Below are 19371 nucleotides of genomic sequence, written 5' to 3' on the forward strand. Positions count from 1 at the left end.
TGAATTTAAATAATTTCATTTTTACGATTTATTTAATTATTATATTTAATTAACTGACAGATAAATAAAATTTAAATTTTTGAAATAATTAATTGATCATTAAAAACGAGTAATTAATAAAATAATTATCTATTTATTTAGTTTTTTTTATCAAATGTCATTTGAGGTTAAGAAAAAATAAAAGAAAGTTGATAATCGAAATACTCGAATTTTATTGGTCTAAATTATGAACTGCGTAATTTCGGGAGAGAGAATTCCTTTGTGTTAAATAACGTCTTGGAATTTGTGAATACGAAAAACATAATACGAATACGAGTACAAAGAGAACGACATTTTCAGAAGACGCCAAAATAATTTACCAGCGTAGTAAACTTTTTACTAGAAGTGTTTATTAAAATTAAACAATTAATGAGCGGTACATATTGTTGATATTTTGGTTCGGTTTATATTTAAATTGATATATTTATATAAATAATTGGAAAAATGACTGATCAATTGCCGTTCAGAGTCGAGTACGCAAAAAGTGGACGGGCCAGTTGTAAATCTTGCAAAGGAAATATTGGAAAAGATGATCTGAGACTCGCCAAAATTTCCCAGGTATTTTATTCTAGGTTATTTTTAATAATTTATTTATTATTATCAAACGGTCACGTGTTGTTGCCGATTATCAATCTGACGCCGGCTGCAAACACGGAAGCCGGTTATTGGTTCTGAGAATTTTTGAAGGACGCAATGAAATTTATGATACTGAAGTTAGCAGACGTCTAATAATTTTTGGATTTTTTTTTAGACGAAAAAAAATTTTTTTAAAAATATTTGAAAAAATTGCACCTGTAGTTTTTTAAATTTTCTACATGTGCATATTTTTATATTATTTTTTTGCAGTTGATTTATTGAAAAACGAAAATTCAAAAATTTTTAACGGTCTGCTAATTTCAGGATCATATGAAATTTTAAAAAAATTTTTTTTTTTATGATCCTGAAGTTAGAAGACATTCAAAAATTTTCTGTTTTTTTTTTCTAGTATTAATTACAAAAAAAAAAAAAAAAAAAAAAAAAAAAAAAAAAAATGGATGTGTAGAAAATTAAAAAAACTACAGGTGCAACTTTTTGAAATATTTTTTTTTTTATAATTTATCGTTTCTAAAAAAATCCAAAAATTATGAAACGTCAGATAACTTGAGATGAGTGTCAATGTAGCTGACAATTTTAAATTACAAATAAATGAATTAAAAAATTAAAAATATAAAAAAGAAAAAAAAGCGCATTTGTAGAATTTGAAAATCAGTATGTGCATTTTTTTTATTTTTATATTTTTAATTTTTTAATTCGTTTATTTGTAATTTAAAATTTGTCTCACATCTGCTACATATTCACTCATTGAGTCAAAGTAACTGACGGTAATTGTTTGAATTTTAAAATGAATGAATAAAATGTAAGGAGAGTAAAAATAAAAAAATGCATACTTAGATAAATGCAATATCCATACGTGCATTTATCTAAGTATGCATTTTTTTAATTTATTTATGAGTGTGAATGTAGCAGACGTCGGACGAATTCGAAATTATGAATAAATAGAGTAAAGAATTAAAAAAAGAATATTTTTAAAAAATGCACTTATTAATTTTTTAATTTTTTAAATTCGCATTTTTTTTATCAATTATTTACTCAACTTATTTATAACTTTAAATTTGTCTGATTTCTGCTCCATTCACAGTCATATTTATTTATATATTTATTTCAAATTTATAAATTGTCTCGTCTGCTACATTCGCACTCATAACTTGAGTATCATTTTTTTTTAGTCTGATAGAGAGTAAAATTTAAATTTATTTATCACAGAGTCCATTCCACGATGGTGTCATGACAAGTTGGTTTCATCCCGATTGTTTTTTTGCTAAAACGAAACCCAAAACAATTGGAGATATTGCTAATTTTGATAATATCAAATGGGAAGATCAGGAAATGGTCAGAAAAAGAGTTGGTAAGATAATCAATTTATTGATAAAAAAATTTTCAATTTCCAGTTAAATTTTATTTAAAAATTAATTTTTATTTCTGGTTAATTTAGAAGGAGGATCTGAGCCAGCAGCTGGTTCTAGTGGTAAAGGTCGCAAGCGCGGGAACAATGAAGCACTTAAAGATTTTAAAATAGAATACGCAAAATCCAACCGATCAGTTTGTGTTGGATGTGAGACCCCGATAATAAAAGACAATATTCGTGTGTCTAAGAAGGATTATGACAGCGAGAAAGCTGTCAAATTTGGGTCGATTGATCGGTGGCATCACCTCGAATGTTTCGCGCAAATTCGCAATGAGCTGGAGTTCTTTGTCGCGGGAAATAATTTGCCGGGCTTCAAGACCCTGAAGAAAGAGGACCAGGATCTGGTGAAAAAGACTCTGCCTGCCATAAAGGAAACTGGTGCTCCAGCGGTTAAGAAAGTTAAGGAAGAGCCGGTCGACAGCGCTGAGGAGAAGATCATGAAGAAGCAGAATAAAAAATTATTTGACACCATTGACAAACTGAAAGTTGTTAAGAAAAAAGATATGATTGAAATTCTCCAGCATAACAATCAGTTTGTTCCGGACGGTGAGTCTCGGCTCCGGGATTCGCTGGCCGATCAATTGGTTTTTGGAGCCTTGCCGACTTGTACCAAGTGCTCGGGACAGTTCAGATTCAAGTCTGGAATCGGCTACCGATGCATGGGCAACATAACAGAGTGGACTAAGTGCGAGAATATTGTCGTGGATCCAAAGCGCACTAAATTTATTATTTCTGATGACATTAAAGAAAAATATGACTTTTTAAAGGCGTACAAAAGTAAACCTGAGCGTCGTATTGTTCGGATAACGGCACCATCGGCTGCGGTTGAAACCGTCAAGAAAGAAGACCAAGTTGACGGTCCCAAAGTAAATCGCGGTCCCATGCCGCTCAGGGGAATGCAGTTCGTGATTGCTGGTAGAACTGAGAAGAGCAAAGAGGCTTTGAAAAAAGAAATTATGTCACTTGGTGGTACGGTTGGTACCAAAGTAAGTGACACTACTGCTGCGGTGATTGCCAACGAGGCTGCTATTGAAAAAGGCGGTAAAGTTATTGAGGAAGCCGAAAAACTAGACATTCAAGTTGTCTCTGAGGATTTTGTTGACGAGGCAAAAGACTACAAGGACACCCCGATCCCATTGATTATTAAAAAAAATATTTGCAGTTGGGGTGGCGACCCCAGTGTTCGTGTCGTTGCTTCTCTCGCTAAATCAAGCTCCTCTGTGCGGGCTAAAAGTATATACGAGAAGTCTGGCAGCGGTAAAGTCAAATTGAAGATCAAAGGCGGCGGTGCTGTCGATCCTGACAGTGAGCTCGAGGATGTGGCCCACGTTTTTCAACGTGGGAACGAAAAGTTCACTGTGACTTTGGGTATCACTGATATCCAGGCTAAGAAAAACAGTTACTATAAACTGCAGATACTTAAACATGACCATCAAAACAAGTATTGGTTGTTCAGAAGCTGGGGTCGCATTGGCACCACCATCGGAGGCCACAAGACCGAATCCATGGCTCTGGAAGACTGCATCTCGACGTTCAAAGAACTGTATCATGAAAAGTCTGGTAATCACTGGGAGAATCGTGACATGTTTGTTAAATATCCGCGCTTGATGTATCCCATCGACACTGAGGACAGCGACGATTCTAAAGTTGGAACTCTGGAGTCAAATATCGAGAGCAAGCTCAAGAAACCCGTCCAGGATCTGATACGGCTCATTTTTGACGTCAACATCATGAAGAAGGTAATGAAGGAGTTTGAAATCGACACTGAAAAAATGCCGCTGGGTAAATTGTCCAAGAAGCAGCTGGAGAAAGCTTACCAAGTTCTTACGGAACTGCAACAATTGATTACCAAAGGAAATGCTGAGCGCATGCTGATAATTGACGCGTCAAATAGATTCTACACTCTGGTTCCTCATTCATTTGGAGTCGGCGACCCCCCGCTGCTGGATACCGAGGAAATTATTAAGACAAAGTGCGAGATGCTGGAGTCGCTGATCGATATGGAGATCGCCTACAACTTGCTGAGTGTTAAAACTGATGAGAACCAGAGCCCGCTGGATGCCCACTACGCCCAGCTCAACACCGATATCGACGTCCTGGACAAGGACAGCGATGAGTACAAGATGATCGAGACTTACACCAAGAACACCCACGCAGCGACTCACTCCTCCTACGAGTTGGAGATCGAGAATGTCTTCGTTGTCAAGCGCAAGGGCGAGGACAAAAGATACAAACCATTTGCGAAATTGCCGAACAAAAAATTACTCTGGCACGGATCGCGTACCACAAACTACGCAGGTATCCTGTCCCAAGGACTTCGTATCGCGCCACCGGAAGCTCCCGTCACCGGTTACATGTTCGGTAAAGGTATTTACTTTGCTGACATGGTATCCAAGTCTGCGAACTACTGTTGCACCAACAGCCAGGACTCCACTGGTCTCCTGTTGCTCTGCGAAGTCGCGCTGGGTAACATGTACGAGAGACTCAAAGCCGACTACATCGAGAAACTGCCGAAGGGAAAGCACTCGACCTTCGGTAAAGGTCAGACTGGTCCGGATCCCAACCAAGTCTACAAGACTCCTGATGGCGTTGAAGTTCCTTACGGTCCTCCTGTCGACCAACAGGTTCCTGGCGCTGCTTCACTTCTCTACAACGAGTATATTGTCTATGATGTTGCTCAAGTCAAGGCTCAGTACCTCGTTCGTATGAAATTTAAGTACAAATATTAGAAAAATCATGCGCGTTACAATGTTTACACCAACTCAGTGTTTGGAAATTATTTTTCTATTGATTATTTATCTACCTCTTAATCATTAGACCCTGTTTGCTAACTTAAATACATTTATCTTATTAAATCTGTAGTATTAATAATTTTACTGAGTATATAATTGTGTACTTGAGTATTAATTTAATAATCAAAATATCAATGTATTGTCTTTGTTTAAATATTTGATCAATAAATTATAACATTTTATAAAATAAATTTATTTATTTAGATTTTATCGAACTTCAAATTTTTTAATGATTCATAAATTCTTTAATTGGGGTCATGTGGGACAAGTGTGCGCAGTGGATAAATGTGCATTTCAGTTCGAAATGAATGGGTTTGCGCCCACTTGCCCCACATCACTATTAGAAAATTTACAAATGATTCCAAAAATTTTTTTTCAACGACTCAAAATTATAATATTTTTTTACAATAATTCAAATTTTTGTCAGAGGATTTCAAAGCTGATCAGAATTTTCTTGATTTTAAAAGTTACAAATAATTCAAAAACTTTCGGATAACTCTAGAATTGACAAATAATTTGAAAAGTTGAGAATAATTCGAAACTTCCCGAATTTATGACCATGAAGTTAGGAGACATTGAAAGTTTTCGGATTTTTTTTTTTTAACAAATCAATCAGAAAAAAAAAAAAAACAAAAATAAAAATATGCACATGTAGAGAATTTAAAAAACTACAGGTACAATTTTTTCAAATTTTTTTTTTCTTGTAATTTACTCTCTAAAGTAAAATCCAAAAATTATTAGACGTCTGCTAACTTCAGTATCGTTTTTTTTTCTACATAAATTACAAAAAAAAAAGAAATAATAAAAATATGCACATGTAGAAAATTAAAAAAACTACAAGTGCAATTTTTTCATATTTTTTTTTCTTATAATTTATCGTTTTGGATAAATTTCAAAAATTATCAGACGTCGGCTAACTTCAGTATCATGAAAATTTATGATTCTGAAGCTAGCAGACAAAAATTTTTGGATTTTTTTTTTGAACAATTAAATTTGAAGAAAAAAAAAACTAAAAATATAGACATGTAGAAAATTAAAAAAACTACAGGTCCAATTTTTTCAAATATTTTTTTTTATAGTTTATCGTCTAAAAAAAATCCACAAATTATTAGACGTCTGCTAACTTCAGTATAATGAATTATAATGATATTCAGTTTAAACTTGAATCGCATATCTCTTTTCTTTACCAAAAATAAAATCCTTGGCTAAGTTATCTTCTACAACTATAATTTACAGTGAGGCTTAACCTTTCCTCCTTTATCTTGAAAATGAATGTATATAAATATATATATATTTATTCATATTGAAGCAAAACAAATTGCCTTTCAATTGTACTGCACCTGGGCCTCAAAAATGTCCTCAGACTGACCCAAGTACCTGAAGTCATTAAAATCTAGTTAAAACTGGATACTTTTTCTCCAAGCGGAAATGTACATTACGAACTTAAACTTGCATTTAATATTAATTTAGAGAATAAAATATTTACTAAAAATAAAAGAAAAGTATAAAAGTAATTTAAATTAATTTTTGAATTTAATTATTCTAAGAATTAAACAAAATTAATTAAATTGCCAATAAAATACCCACTGGTGAGTAAAACCGGAACTAAAGAAAAGTGACAAACTTTTGGAATCTTAAATTTGATTGGTCCAAAATTCCCAACTCATTTTCTCAGGTATATTCTTCAAAAATATAGTTACTCTAAGTATAATTACACTTGGGCTTCATGCTCACGTTTTATTTATTTTATTTTATTTTATTTTGTGACTAAATTATTCAAAAATGCGGCTCGAGTTTTTGAGTTTTTAATTTAAAGTTGAATTTATTTTATGTGTAACTTATTATTATTGGATTGTGTATAAAATAATTTATACTTTATGATCATATTGACTTTTTAATGATAAATTTGAATTTATCATCGAGAAATTAAAAAAATGGCTGAGAAAGAAACGTACCGAGTGGAGTACGCGAAATCTGGAAACGCCGTTTGCAGACTGTGTCAATCGAAAATTAAAAAAAATGATTTGAGATTCGTCAAAAATATTGAGGTAATTATTGTTTTTGTTTTTTGTTTTATTTTGAGGCTATTGTTTGTTTGGGTAAGCATCATGGCCACGTGTTTTCACTGATTATTAAATTTGAGCCAGTGGATGCTCAAAAATACGAACAGTTTTTATGATTATTGATTGATTAAAATTTTTTTTGATAGCGGCCATTTACTAACAAAGTTACCTTGAGTTGGTTTCATCCAGAATGTTTTTTTGTTGATACGAAATTAAACAATATCGGAGAGATTAGTAACTCGGAGAATATCAGATGGAGAGACCAAGAATATCTAAAGAAAAAAATTGGTAAGAAATTTATTTTTAAATTATGAGTGAATGTATCAGACATCAGACAAATTTTAAATTATTAATAAAATTAAATTTTAAAAAAATGCGCATTTAAAAAATTATCAAATTAATAAGTGCATTCTTTATAAATATAATTTTTTTAATTATTTACTCTATTTATTAATAACTAGCTGCTACCCGCCCGCATTTGCTTCGCTGGGCGTTTTGTAATAACTTTATATTAAATGAAGATGCACGGAAAGAAAATTATGGGAAGTTTTCCTATGCATTATGGGAATGGTTCCCATAATGGTATGGGAATAGTACCTATACTACTATAGGAATGGTTCCCATATATTATGGGAACCATCCCCATAATAGTATAAGAATAGTTCCCATACCATTATGGGAATGGTTCCCATAATGATATGGGAACCATTCCCATAATGGTATGGGAATCATTCCCATACTATTATGGGAATGGTTCCTATATTGGTATAGGAACTATTCCTATAATATTATGGGAACTATTCCCATAATGTTATGGGAACCATCCCTATAATATCATAAAATTTTTTTTTTGCACAATAGTGTAGAAATTTCCAAAAATTCGAATTTTCTTGAATGTTTTGTGCTGACAAAAAATTCTTGTTAAAAATTTTAATGTTTTTTTGCCAAATACGATTTTTTTTTTCAATGTTTGAATTTTTGTTTTTATGTTTAATAATATTTCTGTGTATTGTAGAAGTGATTACCACACTTCTTTAAATTAATTTTTTCATGATAATATAGGAACCATTCCCATAATATTATGGGAATGGTTCCTATAATAGTATGGGAACTATTCCCATAATATTATGGGAATGATTCCCATAATGGTATAGGAACCATTCCAATTGAATTATGGGAATCATTCCCATAATATTATGGGAATAGTTCCCATACTATTATAGGAATGATTCCCATAATATTATAGAAAGTATTCCTATAAATTATAGGAACCATTCCTATAATTATAGGAATCATTCCTATAGTGTTATGGGTATCATTCCCATAATTATAGGAACTATTCCTATAATTATGGGAAACATTCCTATAATTATAGGAACCGCTCCCATAATTTATGGTCGTAATTCCTATGATGGTATAGGAAAAAAATTCACAGAATTATGGGAACCGCTGCCATAATTTTCTTTCCGTGTGTCGCCATAATTTTTTTTTTAGATAAGGGCCAAATGTCTAAGAAATAAAACTTAGAAAACTAAATTGAAATCTATCTAGTAGTTTTTCCGTAATGCGCGCACAACTGCAGACTAATTTTATTTATAATTTTGAATTTGTCTGTCTGCTACATTCACATCCATTAATTTTTTTATTATTTTTTATATAACATTCAAAATATTTCATTTGAACCCGGGAAAATACTACGATTCGATCAGATATAATTAATGTATAAAATATATATCGCGGCAAAATTCCAAAAAGACATATTTATATTTCAGTCACTAATTTTTACACCAAAAGCGCGTATAATTTTTTTTTTAATTGCTAATTATATTGTAGACTTATTCTAAAGCTGAAAATTTATGATATTGAATTTAGCAGACGTTTAATAATTTTTTGATTTTTTTTCAAAACGATAAAGTACAAAAAAAAATATTTCAAATAATTGCACTTATAGTTTTTTTACTTTTCTACATGTGCATATTTTTAGATTTTTTTTTTTGTCATTATTTAGTTGAAAAAAAATTCAAAAATTGCTAACTGCTGACTTTAGGATCATGAAAATTTGGAAAGCGGGCGAATATTTTTTTTTTTAATTACTAATCATATTGTAGACTTGTTCTAAAGTTGAAAATTTGGAAAAAAAATTTTACATACAAAATAAGTCTACAGAATGATTGGCAATAAAGAAATTATTCACTCTTTTAGAATTAGTAGCGCGATAACTAAATAGAAAAATATTCCAAGTCAATCAAAAATAATTAATTTATTTGAATCATTAAAAATTTAATTATTCCTCCAAAAATGATATTTGAATATTTTCCCGGGAATTTATTTGACTTTTACTAATTTTGGCCGATATCTAATCAGAATTTTTAGCTAGATAATCTATACTTAAATTTGTTTATACCATTGACTCAATGAAATTCGTCAAATTTTTTCGAGCCTCAATCCATTACTGATCCGGTCAAATTCTTTAGCTTCAATTTTATTTAAAATTTTGGACGCATTCTTCAAATATTAATTTTTTTAGAAGAAAACCCTGAAGAAGAAGCGGCGGGTACCAGTAGCAAAATTAAATATTGTCGACCCTGTGCCCCAAAATATTTTAGAGTAGAGTATTCACCATCGAATCGGGTGAAATGTAAGCATTGTAGAATACAAATTTTTAAAGACAGTTTACGTATAACAAAGCATGTTTTTCAAAACGAAAATCGACTGTTTGTCGGTACCCATCACTATCACTTTAACTGTTTCCTTAAACAGCGCATTGAGCTTGGATTCTTTGCCGCAGGGGATGACATGCCGGGTTATTCTGACAAGCTCTGGTCCCACCACAGAGACCTGATGTTGGAATGTCTGCCGCCGATAGAATATGCCGCGGAAGAAGAAACCTCTTCAGTTGATGAGCTCGAGGAAACAATGAAGCGGCAGAATGAAGAATTGTTTGAAGTTATGGATGCGCTGCAAGATGTCTGCAAAAAAGACCTGGTCCGTCTGTTGAGTACGAATGGCCAACTCGTTCCTAAATCTCGGCAACAAATAATCGAAGCCGTGGCCGACCAAGTGGTTTTTGGAGCTCTGCCGATCTGTTTCAAATGCTTGGGGTTCAATTACGTCTTTGAATCAGGCGTGGGGTATCGCTGCATGGGAGATCTTACCTCGTGGACCAAGTGCAAGAACGTATGCGTTTATCCCGTGAGGACAAAGTTTATCATCAGCAATGACCTGATGCAGCGGTATCCATTCCTTTGTTCCAACGAGTTCCGAACCCAGGATCGTATGATTCGCATACCGGCTCCATCGGACCCAGTTACGGAAGAAGCAGAGGCGCTCGACGCAGAAGGCAGCGCTGAAGCGAATTCTCAAGTCAAGCCGCTAAAAGGATTATTATTTGCGATTGGTGGAAAAACGTTCAACAATAAGGACATTTTGAAAAGAAATATAGTAAAACTTGGCGGGAAAATTGTTACGAAAGTAACCAGGGAGGTGGCTGCGGTGGTAACCTCGGTCTGGACTCTTGCGAAGCCCAATCAGATGATAAGAGACGCCCAGAGGCTGAGAGTTAATGTCGTCGGCGAAGGTTTTGTTGATGAAGCGAAACATTGCACTGACACTCCGTTTCAATTGATAGTCGCGAGAAGCATTTGCCCATGGGGAAGTGATCCAAGTGTTAGATGCGCTGGCTATTTGGCAAGTCTAAATGGCAAGGGGAAAGTAACGCTGAAAATAAAAGGCGGTGGAGCTGTCGATCCCAAAAGTGGGCTAGACCACGTGGCCCATGTTTATCAGCAGCACAATGATAAGTTCACGGTGACGCTTGGCCTGACGGACATTGAGGACAACAAGAATGATTACTATAAAATGCAGATACTCGAGCACGACAACGGTAATAAATTTTGGTTGTTTACTAGCTGGGGAAGAATTGGCACGACGATTGGAGGGTCTAGTCTGAGATCGATGTCTCTAGACAGCTGTATTGATTTTTTTAAAAAAAATTATTTAAAAAAAACGGGAAATGATTGGGGTAATCACTCTGCTTTATTTGTCAAGTGTCCGGGTATGTTTTATTTGATAAACACTGAGGATACTGATGACACTAAAATTAACAGAATACAGTCGACTGTGCAAAGCCAATTGAAACCTCCTGTAAAAGATCTTGTTGCTTTGATTTTTAATGTTGAATACATGAAGATGGTGATGCTGGAGTACGAACTAGACATCGACAGAATGCCTTTGGGTGCATTGTCTACTAACCAAATTCAGCAAGCCTATCAGGTTCTCAGTGACGTGATGAGCATAATCAGAAATAATAATGATCAGGCGTTACTGGTCGACGCATCAAACCGATTTTACACTCTGGTTCCTCACTCATTTGGATTAAACAGTCCCCCGATTCTGGACTCCATTGAAGCGGTACAGAAAAAATGTGAGATGCTAAACTCGTTAATGGAGATGGCGATTTCTTACCGGATATTGTATGACAACGTCAATATAAATCTGCATCCGATAGACGATCGCTACTTCAAGCTCAATACTTATATCGATGTTCTGGATCCTAACTCCTTTGAATACCAAATAATTCAACGCTATGCAATGAATACTCACTCCCATTGTCACGCTTCCTTCGAATTAAAAATCGAGAACATTTTCGTTATCAGTCGTCGCGGCGAAGACGAGAGATACAGACAATTTTCCGGGTTCTACAATAAAAGACTCCTGTGGCACGGCTCCCGTACCACTAATTTTGCTGGTATCCTGGCTCATGGACTCCGTGTCGCTCCACCGGAAGTCCCATCTTCGGGCTACATGTTCGGCAAGGGAATTTACTTCGCTGACGTAGTCTCGAAGTCTGCTAACTACTGCAGCACCACTTACAGCAACCCAACAGGACTTCTGCTGCTTTGCGAAGTCGCTCTAGGCAACATGTACGAGAGAGTCCAGGCTGATTACATCACCGAACTGCCTTATGGCTTCCACTCTACCTTCGGAAGAGGTAAAAATATTCCGGATCCCAAGGATTATTTTATTACTCGAGATAATGTTCTTGTGCCTTACGGAAAACCCGTAAGAGCAGATCTTTATAACGTGTTAGCGCTAGCGCACAATGAGTACGTTGTATATAATCCTGCTCAAATTAAAACCAAGTACTTGCTTCGTGTAAATTTTGTACACAAATAGTAATTGGGTAATTATATTTCAGTAAATGACCCTAATAATTAACGTTTTTTAAATTATGAACCTGAATGTTCATAAATAATTGAGTTTTAGTTCCAATTTTTATGATATTCAATTGATTATTTCCTCTTTTAATAATACGTAGTAAAATGTACATAAAGCTGGAGTTGTAACGTTATTGGATATTAGAGGGTAGAAATATTCAATTGACATAACGATGTGTTAAAATGAATACATAAAAAAGGCAGAATTTTGAGTAGCGATTGGTATGTACCTGAAATTTTTTATTTATTCCGCCAGTTTAGGCAGTTCATCATGTTAAGTATTATTTATGATAATTATTTAATACGAGTTTTTTAAAGAAAGCGATTGAAATATTTATAATAATTTTGATTTTTGCAATAAAAATTTGTTAATTCTATTTCGTCTTTAAAATATTTTTTTTTATCCTTTATAATATTTATTATTTACAATTAAGAATTAATTATTATTATTATTATTATTATTATTATTATTATTAATATTACTATTATTAATATTATTGTTATTATTAAAATTAATATTACTAAATATTTAATTATATATTTATAAAAGACTCCTAAAACAATATATTAAAAACAATGTTAAATAAACATAAGTTTATGTAAAATAATAGAAAAAATTGTAAAAAGATATAAAATAGCGAAAGCTAATGAAATAAATATAATTATTATTATTATTACTGCTACTACTACTACTATCGTTATTATTGTTGTTATTATTATTATTATTATGGTATCTAAAATGGTTAATAACTCAACACCGTCATATCTATCAGATCAAATTGATCTTACCCGATGATAAAAGATTTTATACAATTGTATAAAATTATATACAAAAAATGGCCCGATCCAATTGTATACAACTGTATAAAAATTGTATACAATTCTATACAAAATGTATACAAGTCTATATAATTATATACAATTTTATAAAAATTGTATACAATTCTATATAATTATATACACTTCTATATAATTGCAATATATAGAATTGTATACAATTGGATCGGGCCATTTTTTCTACCCAATTTATATATATATATATATAAAAATTGGATCGAAAAAATTATATATAATTATATGTAGTCTATATATAATTGTATAAAATCTTTTTTCATCGGGTATAAACAGCAAACATAACGACTATACAAGAAACAATGAAATGATTGAAATTAAGCATACATGAACAAAACCAGCTGAAAAGTCTATTATATATATAGGATTCATGTGGTATAATGATCCACCAATACAAATAAGACAAGAGACAATTGTAGCTTTTAAAAGATTTTAAATGTCATATTAACAATAATTTAAATTTTTTATTAAGGAATCAAGGCTTTTCTGGTCCCGTTTATAGACTTTCTAGATTAAATTAAATTTTTAGATAAAAATTTTTGTTTTAAATTTTCAAATTTAACATGATTTATACGGTTTAAAGTACAATATACTTGCATCAACTTTACTGATGAGCCCAGCAAGTATATTCGGGGCGAAACCGTTTTAAAATATAGGAAATTCAAAATTTGATTTATTCGATAAATGTATTTATTACAGTGCATACTAACACAGAGGGGTTAGTCCACATGTAATTATTAATACGATGAATTTAATCTAAAAATTCTATAAACGGGACCAGAAAAGCCTTGATTCCTTAACAAAAAATAAAAACCCTGGTCATTTCAGTAAAATTACATTAAATAAAATAATTTTAATGTAAAATATATACTAATTATTATTAAAGTTAAATTATGTCCTATAAAGTTATTAATTATGTAGCAAATGCTAAATAAATAACTCATTACATTGCATTATTATTATTATTATTATTATTACTACTACCACCATTATTGTTATTATTATTATTATTATTATTATTAAATATCTGAAATCGTTGATTTAATTTTCTGTATAAAAATAAATTATACATAATATCTGGTATTAGGGGTAAAAAAAAAATTATTGAGATTATTGATCAAACATTTAGTCCATCAGTTTACGTAGAGCTTTAAATAGTGAGAACACTTAACTTCTTATTAAATAAGATAAAATAATAAAAACTAAAAATGCCACCAAAGAAAAAAAGTAAGGGATCAAAACTGGCGAAGATGAGCGAAGAGGAGCGACTCCGATACCTGCAGCATCGCGCGGAAATTGAATTGGAAGCCAAGCGACGTAAGCAGCAACTTATCGCGGGTTTTACGAAGAACAAATTGAAGCGTGAAGAAGCATTTTCTCGTTTGAACACTGCAAAGATAAACGAGCAATGGAGATTCAAGTTACGGCAGTTCAAATGCCGTGAGTTGTATGACGAAGTCGAGTACCTCTGGAAGAATTTCGATGAAACGCTGCGTAGCAAGAACGCGGTTATCAATAGACTCTACGAAGAGTTGGAAAATGCTGATGTTTATCACCGCAGACTGCAAGAAGTACATATGCAAATGATTGATAAATTGATTAATAGTAATAGGAAGAGACTCGAGGGCTTACATGCAAATTATATAAAATCTGTAATGCTGATTAAGGTTGGGGAGCTCAACGAAATGGCTGATGCCAAAGGGGAGTTGATTGATAGCTGCAAACATCTTGAGACTATTATTTACGCTGAAAATTGCTTTATCAACGAGAGATTGATGGAAACTAAAACCAGAAATGCTATCAATACTTACAATGTTGAATTTACTGTAAGTTTTTTTTTTTTTTTAGCTATTTGGTGATAAAAAAAATTTCATTTTGGAAGCTAATGTGAAAAAGCTGAAATTCTAGCTCAACTATTAAAGATATGACTAAAATGTATAGGAACAATTTGGAAGATAATTAAATTCTCTACAAAAAAGGTCTCGTGACATTTTTACGTATGACTAATTATTCGGGAGTAATTGGGAGTTGAAGTAAGAAGAGAGATTTGAACATAGTCTTAAATTAATTGATCTATTGTATATTTTCTCTATAACTTTCTAATTATCAGAGATACGGTCATTAGTCTCAGGACCTTTTTTGTAGGGAATTAAATTTCCTACAACTTTTGTTTCAAACATTTTTTTCTAGGACCTACGGTTTCACTGAAAATTTGACTTAAAAATTAATTCTGGGAGGGTAAAAATTGTTTTTAAAAAATTTTCCATTTTGGCAGAGATTTTTTTTTTTTAATTAAAATCTTATCAGCATATTTGGCAATTGATAAAAATTATTAGTATCCACTTGTCTTAATTTTATCACAATGAGTCGTTTAGTAAAAACCCATTTTTTTTAAAGTTTTTTTTAAATTCTTTATTCTAAAAAATGTCTTATCAATTCGGAATTTTGTTGATAAGAATTAAAAAAAGTCAATTTTGTTTATCACCAAAAATTTATAATCAATTAAATCTAATGACCGATTAATTAAGATAAAAAATGAATAATAATCGATAATTAATTAATTATAGAAAGCCGAAGCTATCGGAGAAATAAAACGTACGACCGGCAGCAAAATAACCGAACTCTGGTCGAAATTCAAAAAAGTTATCGCCAGTTATCAAAACGCAACTGCAGATCGTAGGAAGCAGTACGAAAATTTAAAAAAATTTGACGAAAATCACAAGAATGAAGCTGCCAGTTTTCCGCAGCTCCAAAATTTTCTGACTTCAACAATCGATAACTTAAAATACCAAGAGAATTTACTGACCGAGACCAGGAACAAGAGCATCAAAGATTTGGAGGGTAAGATGGAGACGCTGAATGCCCGGGTCTGGAAGCTCAGAGACAAAATCGGAGTCCACCAGACCGTGGACAAGATCCAGCTGAAGCGATTGAGTCTCATCAGCGGGAAAGTGATCGAGGAATTAAAAACCCTGGAGGAGAAAAGCAACTCCGTGGCGACTTTGGTCAGCATGTGCTCCAGCTTAGAGCCCTTGGCCAGCAAATACGGGCCTTTGATTGAAGAACCCGACGACGTCTCTGTAGACTCTGGCATCGTTACCGACTCGATGATCGGCCCCTACCAGCTCCTGGACAACTTTTGGCGAGCCTTCAATACCGTGAAAGCCGAAAACTTCATTCGCAAGAAGCAGTACAGCCAAGCAGTGGCGGAAAACAATAAACTAAAACGTTACTTACGGTCGTACTTTGGTGCTGTCACACGAGGAACCGCTAAATTGCTTGATTGAATGATTAGTTTATTATGAAAATCTTCAATATCTTACATATATTTTGATACTTAAATAAAATACGTAAAGTAATTAAAGTTTTAATTATCGTTGGGTGAAAATTCCACCCCCAATATGCAAATATTTGTAGGGACGGGCACGTGTTCTGCCTTTGACGGTATGGAAAAATATTTTTTCACGCGTCGCAAGACTTTCTGTCTCCAAGTAAATGTCAAAGCAGGTCCTCAGTCGTTGCAGTTGATTTGAAATCGTTGGCGGGCGATCCCACATCACATTTACCTCCCGTTCGATGTCGCGGATTACGTCTGCTGACGTTACCAATGACGGATTCATGTTTATACTTATAACTGCTGATACTTTTGGATAGTCGGGTTTTATTGCGACGTGCGCTATAAGTTCATCTGCAATTATTATAATTATAATTATTATTAATGCTGGAGTACTTGACTAGTAAGTAATTATATTTAAATACTTACGGTTACCGCGACGCAGAACGGCTTCGTAATAAATATCGGAAGAGGAGACTAAATTATTTTTACAAATGTTCAAAGTATCTGGACAAGCTGAGTAATTTTTCCAGGACATCGGCGCGAATTTGTGCAGACAAGTCGCTATTTTCTGAGGATTCAAATCCGTCGAGTCACCGGACAGCGAAATGTTCCCTGCTTCAAGTAATCGGATTTCTGTGCAAAGATCCAGACGTGCTTTCACTCGGCGTTTTATTTCTTTTAAAATACTCTCGACGTTGTTCTGCGCCAGCTGCTGGCGAGTTATATGTTGGTCGGAGTTCGTGTCAGCGGATATTAAATTTATCCCGGCCATTCTCTGGGCCCACTTGTAGGGGATCCCAAGACCGAGGGAACCAAAAGGCGCGAGATGGTAGCGTTTTAACTGGTAAGTATTCGCAGGGTTCGGACTCTCGGCTCCGGTGTCTTGGGGATAGAGCTCGCGGAGAATCGACTCCGAGTTCAACATGTCGCGGGCTGTCGGACTGTCGCTGTCGACGGTGTCCAGACGTGACTCGACGGTAATAACTTTTAGGAACGTCAGGTAATAAAACTCTAGAGTCATTTTAGTATCCCCGTTGATGGTGATGATGATTTTGACATTAAGCGGATGCTTGTGGAGGATTTTCGACTTCTTTTCTTCCTCACGGGCCTCGCGGGAGAGACGGTGGTGTCGTTTTTTGTGAACTGGAATGTCATCGGGTGGGGTCTCCGACTGCTGTTCGATATCAGAGTCTGATTCTTGAGTCCCCTCGTTGTTGTTTATCCTCTTGGCGTCCTCGTCGTCGCCTTCAACGCTCACAGATAAGCTCGAGTCGTAGGCATCGCGGTAAGCTGTCGCTTTTACATAGAGGACGTAGAGTGGAGACGCCAAAAGTCCAGCTCGCTGGTGCTCTTTGTGGATCTTGTCCAGCGGAAGACCCAAACTGTCTTGCAGAGGTTTACTTGCCTCGAGTATTGACCTCAATTGCGGGCCCAGGTTGTCCAGTCGCTGCTGCTTGGTCTCGATACTTTCAGCGACGCTCTTTTTGCTCTCCGTCAACTGGTCGCAGAGTGACGCCAACTGCTTCCGTTGAGTCAGCTCCCATTCCAGGCGAGCTAGACGCAGTTTGTGTGGATCCTCCTTCGTTATCTCCGGTTGGGAAACACTCTCTGGCGCTTCTTTATAAAATTCCTCTTCGGGGACCAGTTCTATCAGCTCGTCCTTAGACCTAGTAATTATTTTACAAAGTTAATAGGCAATTAATAAAATTTTTTATTCAAAAACTCACTTGAACTGGAAGCACTTGATGACTTCCTTCTTCAGATGCATCACTTCATATAATAAATTTTGCAACTGCAAGTGCCGGCTGTCGACTCCACTTTTGGCTTCTGCTAATGAATCCCGCGCGAATTTCGTCCGGAATTTTTCCATACGATTCAATTTTTTTAGTTCGATGAATGACAGTGCGGTCTGTACTTGCAGCTCATGTATGTCCTCCTTTGCCTGTATTTATTTAAATAAATAAATAAATAATTAATAAAAATAATAAACTGACTTGGAAAATTTTACTTATACTTTAATAATTTAAATTAAATAAATAATTACTTACACTAGAGTCATTACTAGTTTTTAATTTTGAGATTTTACTCATCGCATCTCTTATTGACTCACAAGTTGACAAAAAATTTTCCGAATCTTGCTCTGGAGATCGAGAAATCGCTTCCTCTTCTTCGTAAGTTATTATTGCCTATTAATTAGAATATTAATTGTTAATTTTTTTTTATACTGAAATTGTTTGAGTAAATAAATAATTGAATAAGTAAATAAATAATGAATGTAAATAAATAAACCTAACCTTGTACATATCATTTTCTTTAACAGCACTGGTAGTAGTATTGTTACCATTGTTACTACTACTGATGGATTTTCTTCGTTTTTTTACAGTAATGGTTTCATTTTCTTTAGCCATTTTATTTGAATTTAAATAAAATAAATAAATAAATATTTTAAACAAAAGTTAACTCAACAACTAAGGAAATAAAACCGGCAAACACTTTAAATACTGAGTGATACTGAGTTCGATAAATCACTTCCTTCGTGTACATTCGGTTTAAGTACTGGGATTTTTGTGCGGTGGAAAATTTGAGCCGGAAAGAACCGAAGTCTTTGTCGAGATGACTATAGTTTGTAAATTTATGAAATTTCTACTTGTTGACACAAAAAATAATTTCTGGTGGAATATTTTTGAGTAGGAAATTTTTTTGAATAAAAATATTTGTGTATTTTGTGGGAAATAATTGAGAAATTAAATATTTGAAAGTTTTGCGTTAGCGCGCGAAATTCAAACGCTGCAAAAATAAGGACTAGTTTGTATGATGATACTGAAGTTAACCGACGTCTAATAATTTTTGGATTTTTATAAAAACTGGATTATAAAAAAAAAAAAATTTGAAAAATTGCACTTATAGTTTATTTAATTTTTTACATGTGCATTTTTTGGTTTATTTTTTTTTTTAATTTTAAATGGTTGACAATAAAATTCGAAAATTGACAATTGTCTGCTGACTTCAGTATCACTTTTTGTAGAATAAAAAAATAAAATAAATTGATAAGTTTTTTTAATTTTGT

At 33.5% G+C, this 19371-nt stretch overlaps 4 protein-coding genes across 5 annotated transcripts; 3 read left to right on the forward strand and 1 right to left on the reverse strand.

The window, feature by feature from the left end:
* Positions 1-183: 183 nt before the first annotated feature.
* LOC130665043 (poly [ADP-ribose] polymerase-like) lies at positions 184-5027 on the forward strand. The gene is made up of 3 exons (XM_057465290.1): positions 184-597; positions 1843-1984; positions 2072-5027. Exons 1-3 carry the CDS (start codon positions 484-486, stop codon positions 4771-4773), a joined length of 2958 nt encoding a protein of 985 aa, XP_057321273.1. The 5' UTR covers positions 184-483; the 3' UTR covers positions 4774-5027.
* Positions 5028-6526: 1499 nt separating this feature from the next.
* LOC130665641 (poly [ADP-ribose] polymerase-like) lies at positions 6527-12476 on the forward strand. Of its 2 annotated transcripts, XM_057466109.1 has the most exons (4): positions 6527-6884; positions 7046-7187; positions 9427-9537; positions 9688-12476. In XM_057466109.1, exons 1-4 carry the CDS (start codon positions 6771-6773, stop codon positions 12072-12074), a joined length of 2754 nt encoding a protein of 917 aa, XP_057322092.1. In that variant the 5' UTR covers positions 6527-6770; the 3' UTR covers positions 12075-12476. The 2 variants fall into 2 exon arrangements, with proteins under 2 accessions (XP_057322092.1, XP_057322093.1); XM_057466110.1 differs by lacking the exon at positions 9427-9537 and having other exon boundaries at positions 6529-6884; positions 9688-12474.
* Positions 12477-14071: 1595 nt separating this feature from the next.
* Positions 14072-16254, forward strand: LOC130665197 (dynein regulatory complex subunit 2). Its single transcript, XM_057465502.1, has 2 exons — positions 14072-14793; positions 15535-16254. Exons 1-2 carry the CDS (start codon positions 14176-14178, stop codon positions 16252-16254), a joined length of 1338 nt encoding a protein of 445 aa, XP_057321485.1. The 5' UTR covers positions 14072-14175.
* On the reverse strand, positions 16247-18815 carry LOC130665196 (THO complex subunit 5 homolog). The gene is made up of 5 exons (XM_057465500.1): positions 18599-18815; positions 18353-18490; positions 18032-18246; positions 16731-17971; positions 16247-16655 (listed from the first exon to the last, which is right to left on the reverse strand). Exons 1-5 carry the CDS (start codon positions 18710-18712, stop codon positions 16339-16341), a joined length of 2025 nt encoding a protein of 674 aa, XP_057321483.1. The 5' UTR covers positions 18713-18815; the 3' UTR covers positions 16247-16338.
* Positions 18816-19371: the final 556 nt, after the last annotated feature.

The sequence above is a fragment of the Microplitis mediator genome, chromosome 3, assembly GCF_029852145.1.
Source record: "Microplitis mediator isolate UGA2020A chromosome 3, iyMicMedi2.1, whole genome shotgun sequence".
NCBI lineage: Eukaryota > Metazoa > Arthropoda > Insecta > Hymenoptera > Braconidae > Microplitis > Microplitis mediator.

Bases quoted from the DNA above. Each gene is read 5' to 3' on its own strand.
- LOC130665641 (XM_057466109.1), top strand. From the start codon at position 6,771: ATGGCTGAGAAAGAAACGTACCGAGTGGAGTACGCGAAATCTGGAAAC. The intron at 6,885-7,045 runs GTAATTATTGTT...TTTTTTTGATAG, and splicing joins GATTCGTCAAAAATATTGAG to CGGCCATTTACTAACAAAGT. The intron at 7,188-9,426 runs GTAAGAAATTTA...TAATTTTTTTAG, and splicing joins ATATCTAAAGAAAAAAATTG to AAGAAAACCCTGAAGAAGAA.
- LOC130665196 (XM_057465500.1), bottom strand. From the start codon at position 18,712: ATGGCTAAAGAAAATGAAACCATTACTGTAAAAAAACGAAGAAAATCC. The intron at 18,491-18,598 runs GTTAGGTTTATT...TCTAATTAATAG, and splicing joins AAGAAAATGATATGTACAAG to GCAATAATAACTTACGAAGA. The intron at 18,247-18,352 runs GTAAGTAATTAT...AAATAAATACAG, and splicing joins AAACTAGTAATGACTCTAGT to GCAAAGGAGGACATACATGA.
- LOC130665043 (XM_057465290.1), top strand. From the start codon at position 484: ATGACTGATCAATTGCCGTTCAGAGTCGAGTACGCAAAAAGTGGACGG. The intron at 598-1,842 runs GTATTTTATTCT...TATTTATCACAG, and splicing joins GACTCGCCAAAATTTCCCAG to AGTCCATTCCACGATGGTGT. The intron at 1,985-2,071 runs GTAAGATAATCA...TGGTTAATTTAG, and splicing joins AATGGTCAGAAAAAGAGTTG to AAGGAGGATCTGAGCCAGCA.
- LOC130665197 (XM_057465502.1), top strand. From the start codon at position 14,176: ATGCCACCAAAGAAAAAAAGTAAGGGATCAAAACTGGCGAAGATGAGC. The intron at 14,794-15,534 runs GTAAGTTTTTTT...AATTAATTATAG, and splicing joins CTTACAATGTTGAATTTACT to AAAGCCGAAGCTATCGGAGA.